Below are 22987 nucleotides of genomic sequence, written 5' to 3'. Positions count from 1 at the left end.
TAAGGCTTGTAAACTGTTTCCCCTTCTTAAATAGATTGTGGCAACACAAATGTTTCAGTAGCTTAAAGAAAAGCTATTTTCTCAAGGCCCCAAATACATATATATATATATAGGCACACACATATATATGTAAAAAATTATTTTTAATACAAAAGACTTAACTTTGACAGACCAAGCTTGTCCTACAAACGGAGTATCTCTGTAAGCACTAAGTCTTGGGCCTCATTCAAAGTGCAGGCGGTAACAAAGAGAGATCCCCTGGAATAAATCCACACACCCCACTGCACTAGTTAAGTCTGCGGCACACAGACTTGCCTAGGAAATAGGAAATCTTCTCTAGGCTGAAGCAGCCAGTGATTTTGGTGAAATCCCTTCCTACAAGGCACTAGAAGGGTGTATCACAGCATGCAGTTTCATACCCACACTGTTTCCTAGACTATGACCTGTCAGACTGGCAGCCCACTGCTCCTAGTCTTGATTAGGGTCTGCCTCACTGTTTCACTGGTTAAGGAGAGCTGTACAACACCTATGACACGTGCTAAAGTCTCTTACACAGTTTCCATGGAAAGCTTACTGATTGTGCTCAAAATTCCCAGATACAGGTAGTAATCCCTCCACCAATTCCCTCTAACTGTGCAAAGGCAGCTATCACTGAGCGGAGAGTGCTCCTTCCATATAATACCTTACTGACACATTGTAACAACAAACACCTCGACAATGGGAGTACATTTTACACACAAAACCACACACCACATACATAGGGCTTATACAGAATTCATATTCTGTCATATTCTGCCAATTTCTAGAAACACATTCCAAAAAAACAGGTTAAGAAGACTTGAAATGAACTGGGGATTTAAGTCACTCATGTCAAAATATTATCTTTTACTGTAGCAGGATCAAAGAGCATTCCTTATACTAGAGATTCTGCTGTCTGAATTTGGTTTGCTAGTCTGGCTCACAAGCCCTTATTTTCAGCTACTGTTATCTACAAATAGATGAACACAGCTACAAATCTGCATTCTGGAAATGAACACTGTATTAGTTAGAGGAATACAATTAAACTAGATTCAATTATGCCAGAAATCCAACTGTGTCCCCATAAAATCATATTGACTTGTAAAAGCAACTTCTCTGTCTTCTCTTTAATCCAACCTTAGCGAAAAATGCACAGGAGAAACACTTGTTTCAAATGAGCAAGTACTACCAAAACCCATCTTCAGTGGGAAGAGGTGTTACAGATTGTAAGCTCAGTACACAGATCCACAGATTTGTTTCTTCCTACACAGAAACTCCTGGCTTTTTTAAATTTGTAAGATATGCAAATTTAATTTAACTGTCCATTAAATATACCATGGTCTATGTAATGGGGTATTTCTGGTATTCCACTTTAACAGATTTGTTTAAGACTGCAGGGTCTTTGGACTAGAAGCCCAGCTAATAGTGAAGACAGGAGTTTCAGAAGATTTTTTTTTTAAATAAAATACATGCATGCATGTCTGATATGTTCCCATTAATCTTAGTAAATAAATATTCATGAGACAGAATGCTGCCACACCTTATGCCCTTTTTGTGACTACAGCAGGACTAACTTGTCTTTGGTCCTAAGTGTGATAGAAAATGTTAACCTGTATTATTCTAGAAAGAAAGATCAGCTCTCTCATTTGACCAGAAGTCTTTTTGTGGTTTGTGGTTTTCTTAACATGGAAAAATAAACTGTATTTTCAGTATTCAATATTTCATGAAGTAAACAGGCACAAAACGTTGCTTTTATAAATTAACAAATAAAACAGTGTCCTACTCACATCTGCATTAGGCCAGAGCTCTTTGATAACGTTTTCTATTCTGGTCACCACTTCCATCCGCATTCTTTCTTCTTCAGGTCTGGGAGACATATACTTATAAAAGTCAATGATTTCCTCATGAAGACTAAGAAAGAAAAGAAAAAAAAGAACAAAAAGTCAGGAAAAAACCCACAGGCGAATGAAATACCAACTACTCTAATCAAATATGCTTTTTAAGCTCCTAGTACCCAATTTCCTCAAGGGGCAGTTTTAGAGTAGCATGCAATTAAAAAAAAAAATCCACATTCACAACACTTCTTAGTGTTTCGTTTCACGTTAGCTTCTCATACCAACAGGTCAATACTGCACTTCATTTGCTAAAAGCGTGGAAGCAAATCTAAATCCAAGTGCCTCCAATTCACATTGAAAGTCACACTCTATTTTAATGCCAGTGTAACACAGAAATGGTTCAGTCCTCAACTGCGACTGCAGCTGTAAGCTCTGAGTACACACTTCACAGAAATTTAAACAGGAGGTTTTTAGCCAACACTTCCTAGTCAGCCCCTTGGCACCAGCCAGGGAGTTTCAGGCAGCAGTCTGTATTCAGCACCACACTTGCAAAAGTTGTCAGTAATTGTGCCAGTACCAGAGCTAGAAAAACTGCTTCTTTATCTGCTCGCAGAACTCACATAAACTAAAAATGCACTCTCCCTCCATAACCCCAGAAAATAAGTAGTACACATGCAGCAGTGGTGGCTCAGAAGAATAAGTGACTGACAGACAGTTAACACATATATAGTTTACTCTATTACATGTGCTTCTCACAGTCAGTAAGTTATGTTTAGCTTGCCTATGATGAGAACTAAAATAAAAATGTCTTCATACAGTGCTACAAATTTCTGTGCTCCTGTAGTACCATAAACACATCATCATCTTGACAAATAACGTAATTCCAGTCACAGGGTAACTACATTAATTTCATTTGTTTCTTGCAATGACCACTACAGTAATAGCTAGCTATCTTTAAAAACGTGCTGTTTCTAGTTACCAAGTACAACTGCATCTCTCACCAAAGCTCCGAGGGACCATCAGAAGAGATCCATTTATTAAGAGCAGGCTAAGACAGGGAATCTAATACTTCCCCACTGCACACACACCTAAATAAATGAAACAATAATAACTGAAGTTGTATACAGGTGTCAACAAAACTGATTAAAAAATCTGATAGTTGTATTTAACAGAGTCAGGGTAGGGAAAGAACTCAAACCACCCGCATTAAGTTCTTCAATACTGCAGAGTTATGAACAACACAAACTTCTCTCCCCACAAACACCCTTCCCAGTTAGGGGAATAGTCACAAAAGCCTGGCAACTTGTGGTGGCCACCATGACAGCTCTGTATAGACAATGCAAAGAGAAAAACTCCTCTGACAGAGGAAATTTCTTACCTCCTTCCACAGCTGCTTTCTTGCTTTTCCTTGGAAACTTATACCCCAGAGTTAACGTGCACACTCCAAACCACCACTGCAATCCCTTACACCACACTGACTACTCTGCCTTCAGCTTTTCAGACATCTCCTGTTCTTCTACTCTTCACTGCTATTCCACATGTTGGCACTTAAACTTTCTTACAGCTATTTTCCCAGTGCAAGTACTGGATTCAGGTGAGAAGCACATGATAAAGGACAACTTGAGCACTCCGATGACCAAGTTCACTCTCTGTCCTCACTGCCAGTCACACGCACTGAATTCAATTTAGTTTCCACATGCTTGACCATTAAGCTAGCATTCAAAACCATAAGCAACAAGGAAAGCAGTCAAAAAACCAATAATTAAACTCTTGAAAATACAAATTATTTTTCAACTGAAATTTGGAGAACCAGCTTACAGGAAGACCTGGGAGTTAGATCTGTCTTTTTGGGCTACACAACAGGGAATTGATCAAGAAACACAGCCCCACTTCTGCCTCTTCTCCTCTGGACTAGCTGGAAAGACTGGTTACATCCACAAGGCACATGATTTGCCCCAGAGCAGTGTTTTTAGTAAGGACTGAATGCACATGTGCACTGAGACATGAGGAGTGACACCGTGTTCTCTGAGGGCACTGAATGGCACGAGACATGCTGGGATGATACCAAGGGACTATCCCTGGGGAGAAATTCATGTATGGCACAGCACAAATCCATACTGCCCGTCATTAGTGGGCCCAGCTGCTCTTAGGCTTCTGCTTTACAAGAGTTAATTGCTCCCCTGTCCCATCAGGGAACTTGGAAAGAACAAGGCAATCAGAAATGAGGTCCCCGAAGTGCAAAGAGAGCCAAGCCATACAGACACTGCAGTTCTCAGGGTACTTCTCCTTATTAACTCCACTGACAGTCTTAATAGAGACAGTTTTATCCTTTGGTGCACTCTTAAGAGGGACATAAAGTAATGTATTGTCAGAACCAGATGTATTTCTTTTTCTAAACATAAATAACAGACATCTGCACCTCTTCAAATGGGATCCTTCTTATTCTCAGGTAGTCATGAAAAGCTCTGTGGGAAAACAAATCAAGCTACATGCAAACAGACAGTAACTTATATTACACATGCACAGAATGTTACTAAACATGGCAGATGTAGAAAAAACGAAATCTGAACTTTTTCAATGATAGAAGAAAGGCTTAAAGACTACTGGAGACAGTTCCCATCAGCACACCAGTTGGAAACAGTACAGATACATCTACGTTTCATCTGCTGCAGGACTGCATGCTGACAGGACTGCCTGTGCTGCACAGAGCCTCGCTATGCAGGAGGCAGGCAGAGGCTACAGAGGCTCAACACTACACCTGGAACAGTATTTCCCTGCCCTACAACGGCTGCTGCCAAGAAATAAGGGAATGATTAATTAAAGCCAAGACAAACAGAAGTAGCCACACGCGGATTTCAGAGCAGTACAACATGACTTAGAGGCGTGACTCCAATTAATGTGGAGTTAACTCAAGCTGTATTGAAAATTAAAACTCAAGGTTATTCACTGTCTTAACATCTATTATAGTTGCTGTTTTCCAAAACAATTTGTTTGGATTAATGGAGTCTGTTTACAAAAGTCTCTAGTGAAATTTTCTATCTTTAGCAGAAATGAAGATCAAAGAGACCGAGATGTTCTTTTTGGCATCATAACAGTATTTTATTATTTAATTATTTAATACCATTACATTCATTAGCTATTTCAGATAAAAGTCCTCAAAAGGAAACTTGTTTTTAGAAGGAAATTACACTGTAATAAACCTGACTTCACTATGAAAAGGTATTTCATTTGGCTTATTAGTCACACTGAAGCACACCAGCATCCAAGACCTACCTGGGATGCATGGAGAGAGTTCTTTGTAATGCATAAGAGAATTAGTTCACTTTTTTTATTACAGTAAATAGCAGTAAACAACTGGGTCTTTGTCCTGTACTTACTGAAATCTTAATACATGGGGAAAAGAAAAATAAAATTGGCTCTTAGACTTTTTCTATCTTTAAAACAAAGTTCTACCTGAATCACAGCCTGTTTTCAAGCCTGGTAAGCTGATTCCATCAGAAATTCATAGACTGAATAGAATTATAGAAAACAGAAGCCACTCAATTTAGTGGATTATAGTGTCTGTTATGTTCACCTGACAGTGATGCATCATTAAAAAATAAATGATGGCTGCAAAAGTTGTAATCACGAGAATGACTTCTGATAGCAACAACACTGAATAGCCCCATGAGGAACACAAGACTGTGTGGGAGACTTTCATTTAGGTGAAAAGCCACAGCTTTTGTGCAGGTGCAAGTATCATGGAACATCATACTTTCTTAGTTTGATCATGCCTTACTTTACTTTGTAGCACAACTTGTGGACTCTAAATGTGCAACTTGGGAATCTCAAACTAGTTTACATATGTCCAAGACGTGGTTATTCTGGAGGAGGAATCTCACTGCACAACTGCCAATCAATTAAAAATAATCATGTACAAACAAAATGTCATTTCTGTTTTATATGCAGAGCACACAGAGAGATAACGTGGACAAGAACATACACTTTATTGTACACTTCAGCCACCTGACACATAAACCAGCATAACTCTCTCCTGCTGCAAGTCCAGGACTGAAACCAAGAGTGACACCGGGAGGCACGTCACTCTGTGAAACTCAACTGGAGGTACTCCAAGTTTCACTTCCCTGCACGAGGATCCTGATGCAGAGTAAATGACCAGCCCACCACACTCACTCATTTCAGCAGCTTGGAGGAAGCCTTCTGGCCGAACCAGGGCTCAGCAGCCACAGCAGCAGCTGCCCCAAGCGGGACCATTCCCTCAGCCACCCTGGGCAGCAGAGCCGAGTCCTGCCCAGCAGAGCAGCCAGTGAGATCAAGATGACTCTGACTGGTTTTGCTTAATCCCAGGAGAGCAAGTAAGTGTTGCCTTTGTGTGCTAACATGCCATGTTATACTAACAAGAATAATAAGTTTTAATTGAAAAATTTCCCGCTTTTGTCATTCTGTACTTGTGCTACACTCCTACTCTCCTCTGGCTCTTCTTCACTCTTCATTTCACAGGAGAAATTATGCAGGCATGCATGTTCTAATTTCTCTCATCAGGGCGTTACCAGTGGCTTCTACTCCAACTGTTAAAAATTCTGCTCATCCATCCCAAAGAGTTTCCTCTGCCTTGGGTGTATATATTCCTTTGCACAGGAAAGGCTATCTGCAACATCAGTGAAGATAATTTAAAATAATGGATATCAACCATACTCAAAAAAATCATCCAATGCTTGTGCAATACAATTTGGTTTTGGCAGGATTCTCTGAAAGAAGCTTCATTTTCAGAATGATGAAACCCTAAATTATTTAGAAACTCTGTGGATGGTGGGCAAAAGTAAGGAATGAACACATAGATGACTTTTGTCTTCCCAAACTCTATGCTTTGAGATGACTCACTTCTGATTTAAGAGTCTAATGATTTTATATCCACACTTGAAAGGGATATTTGCAACATACCCCTGCAGCACCAAACAAGCCTTTTGTCTCTGAGTTTTCTTTGGATTAATAATTTCAACAGGACAGCGTTTAGTTGCCCCTATCACTTTAAGTCTCCTCTGGAAGAAAAGAAAATAAATCAAAGGCAACAAAGAGAAATACTGTAGATTTTCAGGATTATAGTTGTCTTTGGGAAGAATCTGAAGGAGGAACCTGAGGTATTCTATCTCCTGAAAGCATCAATACTTAAGAGTCTAAACTGCATCCATCCCTCCACTCCCAAAAGGAAAGCCAGCATTGCACAGGAGAAGAGAGAATAACTTCAGTTTGAAGCTTCACAAAGTATTTTGCTAAGAAAAAGACGGCACTGGTAAATTCTGCCAAAACTTTAAAAATTTCATGAACTAAACAAAGGTTTTTCCCCTTGGACCCTACTTGGTCCTGAAATGGTTTTGAACAACATTGTACTAAGGTAGAAGAAAGACATAGAGAGCCCGACCTTCCCTCTCCTCCTCACAACTGTATTGGGGAACCCAACAGTTTCCCAAATTGCCTTTCAATTTTAACACTGACCTTTCATAAGCTTAATAAAATAATTTCTAAATTACTATTACCATCTACATGTGTTGAATAATGAAGCAGGAACAACAGCAGACACTGCAAAGATCACAAATTATTTTTCCACCTACAAACTCAAGCAAAACCAAACATTAGAGTAGTGAAGGGAACAGTAAACATGAAGCATCTGCTGAGGTCCTCTCCCTACCACCTGGGCCTCTGCAGCAGACAAATCCTTTTAATATTTGCTTGCTTAAGCTACTAAAAAAAACACCTAACTGCATCTGCATGTGATTTAATAGGCAGTTAACTTTCGTGGTGATGGACACATCTGTTCTTGTAAGAAAGTAAAATTGTGCATAATAAGGCAAACAATTTTCAAAAGCCTCAGAGACTTCAACCATCACTTTTTATATCCTTAGTTACTAAACCATATCAATACATTATAGGTCACATAGTAACTGTATTTTGAGCCACATATGCCCTATGGGAGCTTTAAAATGAAACTTCCCAAAACATGTCCATAATAGTAGTACCTGACAAAGGAGGAAAGCTTAAGGAGCTGGGTTTTTGATATCACACCTTTTTTCTTCAGTTCACTCATTTGACTTACAGCTTCACAGACCATATTTTCACAGTTTACCTAAAAACAGACATGCAGAAAAATCAGGTATTCCACCACCATATGATTACTAAACCTCACTAAAAATCAGGATATCTACCATACAAACAGTTTCTGAGGATGAAAATGGAGACTTTCCCTTGGCAGAGAGTGAAACAAATGAGATTTATATCTGTCCCTGTTCTTTATAGCCCAGGTGTTTGCTACCAACTCCCAGCTTCCCAGCGACAGGGTCTGTTATAACAGGATTACACAACCCGCCCTAATCCATGCAGGGCAAAGTTAGCCAAGTTAAATCCCACCACCTCCATCGGTTCAGCTAAAGCAGTCAACTTCTCCTAAGCACAGTAGGGAGCCTGAGGAGGACCCATCGCTCCCATCCTGCAAGGGGCAGAAAGAGGCCAGTGGAAGAAACACCTTCAGTTGGCATTTCTACACCCAGACCACCTCTGGGCAGCTCTCAGTGCTGGGTCACTCAGGAACATCTTGACCTTTCTAATAGTTGTTGTCTGCTGAGTAATTCACAGAATTGCCTTTTAGGACCGAGGGAGGGCAAAATTTCCACAAATACGTAAATGATTCAGGAACCCTGATCCTGTTTTCAGGACTAATGTCCTTGGGGATTAATCTGATTATTCTGACACTGAGTTTGAAAACATGAAGTTAGTTTGTTCACTTCCAGAAATTATGGTGGAGTGATTATGCACATTTCTTCAAATGCCGTGAAGGAGAAAAAAAAAAGATGCCACCAAATTTACATTACAAGACCTACAATTTCTATCCTGTGCAAGTATTTGAAAGACTATAGCATAGTCCCCTCTTTCTTCCTCCCAATCAATTCCCATTCCCCCAAAATCCCTCAAATTAATGTATTTTTTTCATTTATGTTCTGGATTTTACATTAACTTATGGGTTTAACTGCATCATAAAACACTAATGTAGTACTGCTTTATGGAAACAGCCTTAGTGTAGTAAAGACATAAAAATACCAGAAAAAGAAGAAATGTGGACGGTTCTTTTCAATTATTTAAATTGTTATCTCCATCTTTTCAGTTTTTTATTTATTTTATAGATCCTTTGCTTCCATCAGGATGAATACCATCTTCTTTAAACTGATCCGAGTTACTTCTAATAAAAACTCTCTAACACATTCTTTAGTCAAGAATAATGTAGGAGATCTTTTTTCCTATCAAGGTAGAAGTGAGCATTTTTTGTCTGTTTTGTCTGTGTGCCTTGCCTCCCTAAAACATACTCAGATGTACTAGAATTTTTCCCACTGAAATTTGTCTTATAAGAGGGAGAAAAATTCTACTGAACTTTAATTATAAATCAGATGTTTGAATTAGTCCTACCAACAAGCCATTTGAAGTGTAACTCTGTGACTGATCCACTGGTTTTTAAACCTATGTCGTATGCATGCTCAGTCTTGCTCTCTATTTTTACAGCATTTCCAGCAAAAACATCAAACTGCCAACTGGAAAGACTGTTTTGAGAAATACCCTTACTTCCCACCGCCTTTTTTTTTTTTATCACACTGTACATAAAAACAATCTAGCTGAATCATTGCATGTGTGGGAATAATTTTCTATTTCTTCCCTGGGAAGTATCTACATATCATCCCTCCTTCCCCTATCTCTGTAAGCAAGTGCTGTGAGAATCTCCTGCTTCTCTTCTCCCAGGAAATGGGGTGCCAAAACTGCATTTTGCTAACAGAGTGAAAAAAAACTGAGAGAAACTGCTACCTCAACTGTGCTGAAAGAAAAAGTACTAACAAAAGAACAAGATGAAGCAGGAGAAAAAGGTTTTGTGCAGGAAAAACAAAGTGGGAAGAGCAGCAATGGGAAATAGCTGATTTATTTCATAATGACAAAGAGACTTCAACTCTAGCAATATCTAATTATCTTGAAACACATCAGTAATTCCAACTTCTATAAAACAGCACCACAAGTTTTTCTTTAGCTCAATTGCAAAAAAGCGTTAGTCTGCTGGAACAGTTACAAATACTAGCTATGCAGTTTGCAACCTCCTCATTTAAAATACAGATATGTATTTTTAAAAGCATTAAAGTTTAAAGTGCAACTACTAGCATGCACTTCAGACTTTCTGTAATTACAACTTGAGGTAAATTTCCAAACAATGAGAACCACAGACAAGTCAAAGGTATCTATTTCCTACAGTGGGGAATTAGTAATTCCTAAGCCTGCCAATTCCCCTTGCTCAAAAATCTCTCACTCAAAAAGATCAAACAACAGTTTATAAGTTGGGGTTTTTTTAAAACAAGAGCTTAACAAGAAGTAAAAGTAACTATCAGTATCAATAGTAGTTCAATCAGTATTAGCTGAACTTTCCCAGTAACACAGCAACTTTTGGGTTAGAGCTCTAACAAAAGCTACAGCCACTAAATTACTGTAACACTTGCGAGCAGCTCTGACCCCTTCTGAGCCAGCACAACAGCTAAGAGCAGGGACTTAAAAAGAAAAAAGGAAGGTTTATTAGATCAGATCAGTTCTGCAAATCTCACCAATGGTGTTACTATTAAACCAGAGCAGAAGGAAACAGCAGGTCAGGTAATACACCTTTCTGTCTGTCTCCATAAGCCAGGCTAGCACAGTTCCTTATACATCACTAGTACACTGCTCCTATTTTGTTAGAGTAGTAAATATTATCACATAAACAAACAATCTGTGACCTGCCAATAACTGACACCACATGTTATCTGGGCAAAGGCGAGACTAATGCGCTCCCACCAAGCTGATGAGCACTTCTGGTGGATAACATGGGCTCGGAAAAAAGTCTCCACCTGGGGACTCTGATGGGAGCTAAAATCCCGCAGCACGGAGCTTTGCCGTGGCGTGAACGGCTGCGTGTGCAGCGGGTCACCCAACGTGGAGCCTGGCAAGCCTTGCACAGGTTTTCTCACACAAAACAGAGTGGAGAAGAGTCCCCTACTCCCACACACACAGTGGGTTCTGCCTGGCAAATATTCTTATTTATGACTTGATAAATTATATGACTCGAAGGATTAGTGAAATGAAAGGAAGAAGGGCAATGTAATTATTAGCTCCCGTCTCCTCCCATCAGAGTTGATTCACACTTTCAAACATTCACCTCAAACAAGCGCACACCAGTCCCCAAGACAGAAAAGACAGTATGACAATGCCAGGCTTACACTGTCACCTCAAAGCCAAGACAAAAAGCTGTTTGAGGTCCGAGTTCCAGCCAGTGCTGCCGGCACACTTGGCCCTACAGCTCAGGAACACACACCGAGCGCACACCATGCTAACTCCAGAAACCCTCCTCACATCCACCTGTGCAGCCAGCCTGCTTTTTAGCTGCTAAGTAGGCAGAAGAACCAAGAACAGAGTAAAACTCCAAACACCTCTCCTTCAGTAACACGAGATCAAACTTTAAATAATTTAATATAAAAATATTAAGTCCAATAACTAGCCAGAGTTGCAGTTCGTTAATAACTTTTCAGGTCCAGAATAAGATCATTTTCAAATTAAAACTGAAATGCCAGTATGCCATCTGGAAAGTCAATGCAGATTCCCAAGGCTTTCCAGCATCTTCTAATACTCACAGCTTTTTAGGTGGCCTTTTTTTTTTTTTTAAGAGGAAGGAATTTTGCACAGCACTTTGGAACATTCAAGGAATACAAAAGTGAGTCACAAGTTACTTTGGTACATTTCCTATACTAGAAGTACTCAAAACTTCTTAAGAAAAGATCTGAAGCTAGCAATTACAATTAAAATCACAAGGCTTTAAGTTTGTAGGTTAAATTTATATTCCTCAAGCAAAATGGACAGTGAGTCCAAGTTACCTGTTTCAAGGTCAGAGCAAGCTTATCGCCTGTTTATTATTTGTTATTGCACTTCAGTGACACTCTGCTACAGTTTAGATGCACTGCTGTCGTACTCAGGCAAAACTAAAATCACAGATGTGGTTCTCCCTCACTTCCAAATGCTTAAAAGCAACTGCACTGGGTGCATTTTGAAGGAGGAGGAGGAACAATCACACATAATATGGCAAAGGTACAAGGAACATTTCAGGTAATTTTTTGCTTTGATGAATTGTTATCTTTACAGTAGGGGTGTGAACAGTGAACTATGTTCAGATTAAACAATGCAGTATTCATTTTGGGACTCATGATATAGGAATATGCTCCCTTAAAGGTATATATTAGAAACTATTTGTTCATCTTCTGGTTTGTTCTCTTGTGCTCAGATACTCCTCCTTGCAAGGGAGAATGCACAGGTACCAGAAACACCATGGGCTGGGAGAAATAACAGCAAACTATTTTGGAGTCAGCAGCGTCTTTTTGCTCTGCTTATCATTCCAGGATAGAAAGCTAGAAACAGTATCAAGAAAGGACACTGCCTAGACAGATCACAGAAAAATGCTTCCTGTGGTCACCTCTATCAGCCCAGTGACAGACATGGAAACTCAAGAGCTTCAGTGTCAGGAACTGCAAGAAGTGCTTCTTCCTTGAATGTAGCTGACAGGCCTCGTCCTTCAAATTATCCAGAGAAGCGGGTCTCTGACTAACCCTGTGGATCAAATCATGGAGTTTATCTTCTTTCTTTCCCCTGAAGCTTCAGCTAGTACCTCTGTCAGAAATGTACCAATATAACCTAAGACAATTTTTCACTGAGATACCAAAACATGAGTCCAAAAGATTAAAATTCAGAGACACCAATATATGCTGAAAGATGACTTATTTAAGATTTCACATGACTACCTCAGTTGCTGAGTTCTGCTTGGACATAATGACAGAAGAATCAGCACAGTGGAAAAAAAAGGACTTGTAATGGCCAAACCCAGACCTAGTATCACAAAGGTGACTGCTGGAACCCACTCTAGGATAAGGCATCCCTGGCATGGCACATCTCCTCACACCATCCACGTGTTGTGCACTGACAAAAGTAGGAAATGGAGAGTGAGAGGCTGTTCAGAGCTCTCAGAAACCCACTCAACATTCATCCGACTCGCTGAAACCACACAAAATAATTTGAAGATCAAGTAAAAGTGTCTAGTGTACCCCAAAAATGAGTAGCAGATGCAGCAGTGGGGACTGGCTGTAAGAGAGGCATAAGAGGGTCGCTGTGAGCTTCACAGCTAAATCAATAGCAACTGCAAGAGCACGTTCCAGCATGCCTGAAGCAGGTTTGCCTCAGAGGAGCAAAGGCTGAATTGAACTATTGCAGCATATAATGTTCAGTGACTTAATGCCTACAGGCAAATACCACATTGTACAAAAAACAAGAGAGGAAGTGTGTTAATACAGTTATTGTCTTCATTTGCTCCAAGGTGCTGTTATGCCAGGAGCTGACACTGTTACTTACTGCCACTGAAACTTTATCTTTTACCACCTGTATGTGCCCTGTCACATTTGTCCAGGCTGCAACATGAACATCTTCAGAAGATCACTGGTTAGTTCAAACTTAGCTAGAAAAATGACTGCAGCTGATGTAAATAGAAGACAGCAATAAAAGCAGGACAGTACTATCCCTTCTCCCACATCTCAAAAACTACCCCATAAGAAGAAATCTAACAGCTTGATGAGGCCAACTTCTTTTCCACCTGATGTCGGAAGCAGAGGTACATGTAGAGAAGCTGCTTACCTCAATAACAAACTAGTTCTTCAAGGCAAAAATCAACATGAACATTTTCTCATGTGATTACCTGCCAAGTATGACTACTACAAGGAAAAATCCCCATTGACAAATGAGCATAAGATGCTGAGCACAAAACACAACCAGAAGGCTGAATATATAAAAGATCCTCAAGCATGTGAGTTGAATCACCCAAGTGAAGAGTGTGATATAACAAAGCAAAAATCAAATAAAATAAACCACCATGACCTCATTTTTCTCAGCCTGATTCAATACTATGACCCAAGACTGCAATTTGCAATCATGACCATTATTCAGATGAAGATAATTCCTTCACCACACTATGTTGAACTTAATACTTTGACCAGCAGCTGTGGAAAGCTTGCCAACCAGGAGTGCCTCTGAATATATAAGAGATAAAGTCATGTGCAAGGTACAACTCCTTCACATCAATGACATGCATACTTATTTTAAAGTCAAAATCTTACTGAGGGAGAAGGGGGAGGAATGCAGATGCAAATAAAGGAGTATGCTTTGTATAACAACTCCCTTGAAACAAAACAAACAAAAAAGACCCCTCAAAACCAGAACAAAACACAATTTCTTTCTGTAAAATATAGAAAAATATCAGCTGTTCCTAAAGTAACATAGGAAGTGAACAGTTCTAAAATTAACAGTGAGACTTAAAAAAAGCTTAAGAAAGTGAGTTATGTTATCACACTTCCTCAGTTCAGATCAATCACAACATCAAGAGGTCAGGCAAGGTCAACAAGCTTTGATTAACGACTTGCAGTCTTCAGACTACACACTGACACATAACAGTCGGACCAACACCTTAGTCATCACAGACTACAGCACGATATTCCTGCATGCTGTATTTTAGCTGTATTCTTACTCTAAGTACCATATGACAGTATATGAAGGGCTTATCTAGACTTGGTATTTGCAACAGGTTAATTCAAGTTCTTTCAGGTGTTACTGCATCCGGAAACAAAGTAATAGTAAGAAAGCACATGATACTTTCAATGGCTGTACTTAAATGTAACTGGAAATAAATCCACACTGAGTAAAGATAATGAGCCAATATTGCTACTTACCTACACATCTCTCATTTATCATATAACTACCCTCATTTCTCTGATTTGGAAGTTCCTAGAGGACTTTAATGTTTGCATTTGTCCTATTACTTACAGAATCACAACACTATTTCCTCCGTGCTGTCTAACAGTATCTTCAATATAGTGTTGCCTGCTTCTCCCATAAGAGACCACATCGACAACATGGAAGAGCAGAGGTGCACAGACACTCACTTTGATCCTGCTACCATTGTTTCCTAGCAAAAATCCTAAAAAATGCAGTGCAAAAAAAAGATTGCATTATATACACAGTACAGTATGGTGATGGAGAACTCCACACCAGAAAGCTTTCTCAAGCAATTGTAGCAAGACTTTGCCTCTTTCACTGCACATTGCTTTTGAATAATTCAGATGTAGTTCTCCTGCCATGGAGGACATTATGAGACTGTCAGAGAGGCTGATCTGGAATGAGGTCTGCCAAATAATCTTAATTGTCACCACGGGAGGAAGAAAATTAACAGATGTTGCTGATGCACCAGCATAAGACATCCTCAGCCCCAGTCAGGCAGCCAGTTCACCCTCACACTGAGCTGCTGTGCTAGAGCTGCCCTGGCACAGCTGCCTCCCACCAGTGACCCATCCTCAGGGATTAGTGGCCCCAGGGGCAGCCGAGGGACACAATCAGCTCGTGGGATGTGGGGCTCAGTCTCACACAGATTTTGTGACACAGCTCTAAGGGTCAGGAAGACAACCACCAGGGACAGGTAGTATCAGAAGACCTGTACTAAATCCACCAATACTAATATTGATCGCATGACTACGATACAACACAGGAGAATCACCAATACAAAGTTGTTGAAAAGATTAAAACCATCTCTAGAGATCTGTAGGGGAGGTTTTTATACAAACTTAAGAACAAGAGTTCTGCTGCCTCAATCCTTGTCTATCTCTTGCTTTGATATCATAAATTCACAGTATTCCCGGAAAAAATTCCCGCTGTGTTATCTGTTGTTGGTAAAGTTACAAAATGATTAAAGTTCACATTGCTCCTTCTATAGCTTTGTGTCGCCTAGGAAAAATAACTGAAGCCTACATCCAGTTCACCAGTTTTCCTCTCTTTTTCTTGCTTATGGAAATATATTCTTTAGCCCCAATTTCCAGGCAGAGGGACAGAAAGCAATACTCAAACAGGACTGACATCTTGAGCGCTCTTTGACAGTTCATCCAAAAAGATAATTCAAAAAGACAATGTTCATAATTTAAGAATTCCCAGCATGTTCAAATAACGAATTAGCATGTCAACTGCTCACTGAGAAAAGCAATGGTATTTATTTGCTCATAATATGAATTGTGGGAGATTTTCATTGGTTATGTTGCTATATCACTACCAGCACACACATCCCTCAACACAACACCTAAGCTGGCTCTAGGCTGCATTATCCTACTGCTGCCAGTTCCAGCATCCAGCAAAGAGAGTGTAGGAACCACTGTTTTACATCACATACAACACAAACAACAAGCTTTGAAGCAACAGTCACCTCTAAAATTTTGGCATATGCACTATTTTGGGAGCACATACACCATATTGAAAGATTTGTTCAGAATCCTCACATTACGAAGTCAATAAAACAAAAATATTAAGTATTTCTATTATTGCCTATTTTAATGGTAAAGTTATGTACACGACTTCTGAAAACCATATTTAAGAGTTTTGTGAATTCCCAAAGTGAAAAACAGACCTCATACTCCAATTTTAAATAAGTGACTAGAAACTGCCCAGGAACAAACTAGCATAGTGAGATAGCATAAAAAAAAAAAATGAAGGGGAGAAAAAAGCAACAGTGTGCTCCCATGATACATGTCTCCATCTGCTTGTGTTCCCTAGGACTGACAATATGATCTTAGGCTTCTTAAAGCTGACCTTGTACTAACAGTTTGACAATTAAAAAATATGAGCTACAACCCCAATATGGTTTAATATAATACTAATAAAGATTCAGGGTGAACAGATCCACTTTCTTCAATGCCTACTGCTACATAAAGCACACAGCAGCTCTCAGGAATCAGCAAGCACACAAGAAGGAATGACATGCTCTTCCTATTACTTAATATAGACATCTCTATCTACCAAAAAAAGTCTGCCAAACTTCTGCTCCTTATATAGTCACTCCAAGGTAAATAGGTATCCAAGTCCCAAACCAAAGATATGAATTGGAGAAAACAGAACAGTTCACAGGAATACATCCACATGCTGTTTCCTTCCACGTGTAGAAATCAGCAGCCTCTGAAGTCCTCCTTAAACTGTTTAAACAAAACATGCTGAAATGTTGGCCCCATTCCAAAATTCTGCAACCTCAAGCAATATTGTTGTATAACATGCACAGTATATTTCTTAAAGGTTTCCTCAAACTGCCTTTGGTCCATCACCTTCATTCACTAGTAAACGTGTTTCTCTCTCCCAGTCCCTCCAAAAGAAGTCATTTCTTACTACAGGAGGCTGTGGGGAAATATCTGATTTCACTTCCATAAAACCCAGCTGACTGGCTTCAAGAGCTGCACAAGCTGTCACAAGGGTACTGCCAGGACAGTGCTGTGGCATGACTCAGGATGAGACAGGGAGCGACAGTGGAGCTCATCCGACGGGGACACGAAAAGGAGCTGCACTTGAGTCACATCCCTGCACTTCTGTCTTACAGCGACACACACAGCTACAGAGTGAGGACAGAGATCTGCTCTAAGAGGCTTTTCCAGAAAGAAAGCAGATCTGTGTCTGTGAAGTCTTCCCAAATAACTCCTTTTTACACGTGATGTACATAGTGAATTCACCTGGAACCTAGGTTTCAATGTACATGAATTCACCAAATCCAAACCACATGCAACTACTATAACAAGAAGACACATGAAGAAGTTATGCACACACCTCCTTTTTGTTTCACCAGGAATCAGAGCCTGTGCACAAAGGTGTTTCACTTATGTGGAACATTTGTATCAAGTAATGCAACAATAAATCAAGCACCACCCCTGCATTGATGTAAGCACTTCACAGTACATGATGAAAAAACAACACAATTGATTAGGATTTTATCAGTCCCCAAGTCAGGCATTCAGGCTGGCTACAGGTTTTGCTCCAGGTACACAGACTTGCTCTGCTCACACTACACTCAGCTCTTTCAGTTCAGGCTCCAGCCCATATGGAAATCATGCTGCCATGGCTGATACCATGCAAGGGCCTGAGCAAACAGAGCTGAGGAGACACAGGGTAAGTTATCACAAGCTGACAGCTGCCTTAATGTGGCTCCTTGTCCTCTGGTCAGCTCACACCTGGGAGAAGGGGCTTGTGTCACCTTAATGCACTTCACTTCTTCGAAAAAAGAGACAGAAAGACCCAAGAAGCTGACAAACTCCACGTGAAAAACTCACAATGGAATTTCTGTAGCAAAGATGTATGGCTTTAAGCTATTTTCTTCTCTAAAGTAGTTATAATTTTATTTCATGGTATCCTCTGTAATCCTAGAAAACATGCTGGGAACCCTTATATCAATTAAGCAGAAGTCTGCTCCAGTCTGTGCCAACTAATTCAGCAGCATGGGAGGGTGTGAATGTCTGTGTGCACCTCCCTCCTCTGGGGGTCACAGGATTCTCTCCCTTTCATGGAAGAGTTTCCAGCAGTATTTCAAAACAGTGTATATTTAATATTTCAAAAAGTGCAGTTTTCTATGTAAACCATGTTCCTCCTCATCAGTACCCATGATAGATTTAACTCCTTAAACTCACACATGAATTGCGTTTGCACCTTTGGCTGCAGATTATTGTTAAAATTAACCAGCTCCCTACGGAGTCCCCAAACCCACATCTCCTTCCTGGGAACTGTGTACAAACTGGATCCTTTCCTTTGGCACAAGAATCACAGAAACCAACAAGAAACATGCCAAACTTAAGCACAAGCCTCTATTATTGGGTTTTGTTACACTTAAGGCTTCTTGTTTCAGCAGTTCTTGTGTCACCTTTTTGCCAGGCTCAATCTAAACTTGGTAAAAGCTGTAAAATAGTATTTCAGTAACCCAACTACCTTTTTTTCCTTTCTAATTGTAACACTACTAATATTATTTACTGCTGCCCTTGGGACACACACACACACACACAGACAGACACACAGAATCCCATCCAAAACCCCCAATCCATATATCTTCCTACATCCCTGAGTTTTTCTACTAACTACTCTGTCAAAGCAAATCCAATTTAACTCTTTGAAGATACGTGTTAAGTCAATAGTAACATCATATGTGTGCTGTAAAACTTTTCATTCATTTTCTGCATTCTCTGTTCTTTCCAGCACTACTGTCTGATGAGAGAGTCCCCAGAGGACGGAAGACATGCAAGCTGAATCCAACCAGTGCAAAGCAACTCGCAGGCAGCACTAGATGATTTACAGTGGTATTTCACAAGTCACAGTTAAAAGTAATGCACAAAGTAATGCAAACATCTGCATTATTAATAGAATTTCAAGTCTGAGAACTTACAGTGAGGAAAGGTATTAAAGATAGGCCAGAATAGGATGTACACAATACCACCATTAACTCCGTGGGAGCAAAAACTGGCCACATGTTGAATGTCCATACTTCAGCACAGGTAAATGTTAGGAAATATCGTGCAGGCCTTGTAAAAAATCTATCTTGAAATCAAAACCAGTACTCTTGGGGGGGGGGGTTAATTATTTGGCTATCTCTTCATATATCTAAATACCATTATGTAAAAGAGCATGTTTCTTAATAATTTTTTAAAAAATCCAAAACTTGACTGAACACATACTTAAGCTTTTAACCAAAATCTCTATTTCAACCTGTTTACCTTACCTAAATCTTTAGACAGCTAGTTACATGCTGTTATGTGTTTACATAATCTGTCCAACAGGCTAAAAATTATCGGACTGTTTTCCCAGACAACTGATCAATAGAATTGCATATTCAGAGCTGGTTTTGCACAGGCATACACACAAGTGACATCCTTGCACTGGAAATATGAATGCCACATATCAGCATTCAACTGCATTTGCCAGCAAATCAGGCCTCATCTTTCTGAAAGTGGGACTGTTCTACACCACTTGTATTGCAAAGACACAAAATTTAAAGTGATTAACTGAAAAAAATTACAGGATGGTATAGATGGAAAAGCACTTCGAGCCTTTACTACTGTTTCACAACTTGCATAGTAACAACCAGGGGAGAAAAAGATATCTGTTAACACACAAGTAATGCTGTAACAGCAAGGCAGCTATCTTTTTTTCCCCAACAACTGCTAGAAATAGTCAACACAAATTTGGGAATTTACGTTGGAAATAAGGAATTTAAAATATTTACTTTAGCAACAACCTCATTTGCTAGGTTACAAACCTCTCTATCCATCATTACCGTCCAGTGTCTCGAGATGCAGACAGATGCCTTACAACAGAGAGTTAAAGAGAAACTTGCACTCAGGAGCAATGGCAGCACCTCCGTGCACACCAAGGCACAGGAGGCTTCACATGGCCTTGCCAGCAGCCAGTCGGTCACACTGCAACCTTCACAGGGCATAAGCATTTTCTAGGCTTTCCTGGGAGGCTTCAGTTCCTTTCAGAAACTGTTTCCACAATTTTTCATTCAAGACTGTTAGCCAACAGCCTCTAAAAACTTTTGGAATTCACAGCGTTTTGGAAGCAAACTTCCGTAATTTACCTGCTTCCACTTGGAGTTGGAAACTGATTCCACCAAAATTTCAACTCTAGCAACACCTTGATTACTTTGGCAGAGTTCCTGTTATTATTAACATTTTTATTAATCTCTTGCTGAAACTCACCCTTTTCTCCCCCTATATCTTCAGTACAGAAAAAGGTTTATGAATTTACAAGACAGAGAGAGAGCAAAGTTCTTCTATAAAATGTTCCTCAGCCTTCAAGTAAATAAGTTACAGGGTAGAATATAAATAGAGTCCAAAAACTAACTTACAAAAATTGAGTACTTGGTATGTTACTTTTAGGTCGTGTGAAGAAAGTTACGGAATGTTCCAAGCTATAGTGACTAAAAAAATTTAAAAAAACATACTTCTGCAGTGTCATTTTATTAATTATTATAACCCCACCAGTAAAGGCAACGTAAGCACTCACAAGAAAACAGGGAGGCAGAGGTGGCAGGAGTCTGTCTTCCAAAACAACCAGCAAATTTGACCAGTCATTTTGACAAGTCTTACAGAACAGAGATTCTGGAAGGCAAAGAGGTTGATGCTTTCAATAGAAGGGGGCTGAAGGAACCTTGGGTACAAACTGAGCACACAAAAACTCTCGCAACCCAGTCGCTATTGATTTCTAAAATGAGCCCTTCCAGGCCTTCAACTGTTACCATGAACCTCCACCACACAGACCCTGGAGGGTTCAAGGCAAAGGTTATATTTTGAAAAGCGTGAACTTCCAAAAAAAAAAAAATCCACAGAAGTTACCAAATGGCTTTTATCCAGGTCATCACTCATATCAAAAGCCATCGTTGTGTTTACAAAAAGAGGAGAGGAGGGCTCAAACCAGCTTTCAGGTGAACAGAAGATGAGTGTTCGCTGCCCTCCATCTCCTGGGGCCCATGCAATGCCAACTGATGAGACCTAAGCTAGCACAAAAACATCAGAGACAAAATATTCAGATCAGCACATGGATTCCACAGTCAGAGATCCATGACAACCATTAATATTCCCACACTGAACTCCATAGCTCACTACACATGCATGGAAGTTTATTTCTGAGAGCAGGTGCCTGCCTGCGTGCACTCTGTCAGCTCTTAGAAAACACACTCCCCGGGAAATTACCTAGTCTGTGCGCTTTCTTTTAACGCCAGCAGATTATTATTATTTTTTTTCAAGTTCTAGTCCCTACCACGCCGTTGTTGCACAGGCAGCACAAAGCGTTAGAGGTGTGCTTGACAGCGCAGCGGAGGGCAGGCGTGCCGGCCCTGCCACCTCCCTCCCCCGGCCCCGCCGCACGTGTGTGAGCAGCGAGGGCACCACAGAGCTCCAGCGCAGGGGACACACCGCCGGCACAGCGCGGTGACAGCGAGGAGCAGCGCCCGGGAGCGCCCAACACGTGCACGGGCGGTGACAGCGGCGTGCCCGCGGAGCGCCGGTCCCTGCGGAGAGGCGCGCCCGCTCCATGGGCACACACACGGACACACGCGGCTCTCCCGGCCCCGCGCAGGCCGCTCGGGCACCGGCGGGCGTAGCTGTCACTAGAACCGGGCGGCGATAGCCCGGCACCCACCGCCCCTTGCCCCGGCCCGGCCCCGCCACCCCGGCCCGGCCCGCTGCGCCACCCGCCGGGCCCGCGGCCCAGCGGCCCCTCGGCCACTGCTGCCCGGCCACGGCGAGCGGCCCCGGGGCGGGGAAGGACCTCGGCCCCCGCCTCCTCGTCGTCCTCCTCCTCCTCCGGCGGCCGAGCGGGGCCGGGCCCCGGCGCCCCCCTCGCCCGCCCCGCGCGGCCGCTCACCCCACGACTCCCTGGCTGTAGTTCCTCTTCTTCCAGGGGGTGCCGGTGTAGAGCGGCTCGGCCAGGCCGGGCTGGGCGCGGGCGGCCGGCTCGTCGGCCGGGGCGGGGGCGCGGCCCAGCAGCAGGCTGTAGTTGAGCCCGAAGGTGCTGGCCTTGTTGTCGCGCTTCCTCTTGTTGCTGGCGGCGGCGGCGGCGGCGGCGGCGGGCGGCGCCCCCCGCGCGGGCCGGGCCCAGGCGGCGGCCCCCGGGGGCGGCGAGGCCTGGCGGTGCCCGCGGCTGTGCGGGTTGTTGGCGCTCTCGAGCGGCAGGAAGTCGGGCGGGGGGTCGGCGCGGGGGGCGCGGTACATGCCGGGCGGGGAGGCCAGGCCGGCCGCGGCGGGGGCGCTCTGCTGCTGCTGCTGCTGCTGCTGCTGCTGCTGTTGCTGCTGCTGTTGCTGCTGCTGCTCCTGCTGCTGCTGCTGCTGCTGCTGGAAGTAGAGGTTGCGGACCCCCTGCGTGGTCTCCCAGATCTGCATCCACAGGCGGTTCGAGGGGCCGAGCTGCTCTGGCTGGAACCAGGCTATCCGGGGATCCATCAAACGGGGACCCACCCCGGCTGCTCCGCTCCCCGCGCCGCGCCGGCCGCCGCCGCCGAGACCCTGTCAGCGGGTCCCAGCGCTAATGGCGGCTCCTATGGAAGGGCAGCTCCGCGCCTGCCTGCTCGCTGCTGCCGCCGTCGCTCCACAGCCCCCGCCCCTCCTGGCGAGCGCGGCGAGGCGGGGCCGGGCCGGGACAGCCGCCGGCACGCGGGGCCGCGCGCAGCTCGGGGGGCGGCGGCGGCGCCCCGGCCGATCCTCCGGCACCGCCGG

General features: G+C 42.3%; 1 protein-coding gene across 1 annotated transcript in view; it reads right to left on the bottom strand.

Moving 5' to 3' along the window:
• Nucleotides 1–22862, bottom strand: part of TENT4B (terminal nucleotidyltransferase 4B) — a 42649-nt gene extending 19787 nt beyond the window's left edge. The window contains 4 exon segments of the mRNA XM_051805594.1: nucleotides 1806–1929; nucleotides 22140–22518; nucleotides 22521–22606; nucleotides 22608–22862. Of these exon segments, the coding sequence (XP_051661554.1) occupies nucleotides 1806–1929; nucleotides 22140–22518; nucleotides 22521–22606; nucleotides 22608–22714 (696 nt within the window). The 5' untranslated portion in view covers nucleotides 22715–22862.
• Between the last annotated feature and the right edge of the window lie 125 nt (nucleotides 22863–22987).

Source organism: Manacus candei, unplaced genomic scaffold (genome assembly GCF_025592945.1).
Source record: "Manacus candei isolate 608988 ecotype Guabito, Panama unplaced genomic scaffold, ASM2559294v1 h1tg000065l, whole genome shotgun sequence".
Classification (NCBI taxonomy): Eukaryota; Metazoa; Chordata; class Aves; order Passeriformes; family Pipridae; genus Manacus; species Manacus candei.
Note: the sequence above shows the minus strand (reverse complement) of the source record. Positions and strands in the feature narration are given on the sequence as shown.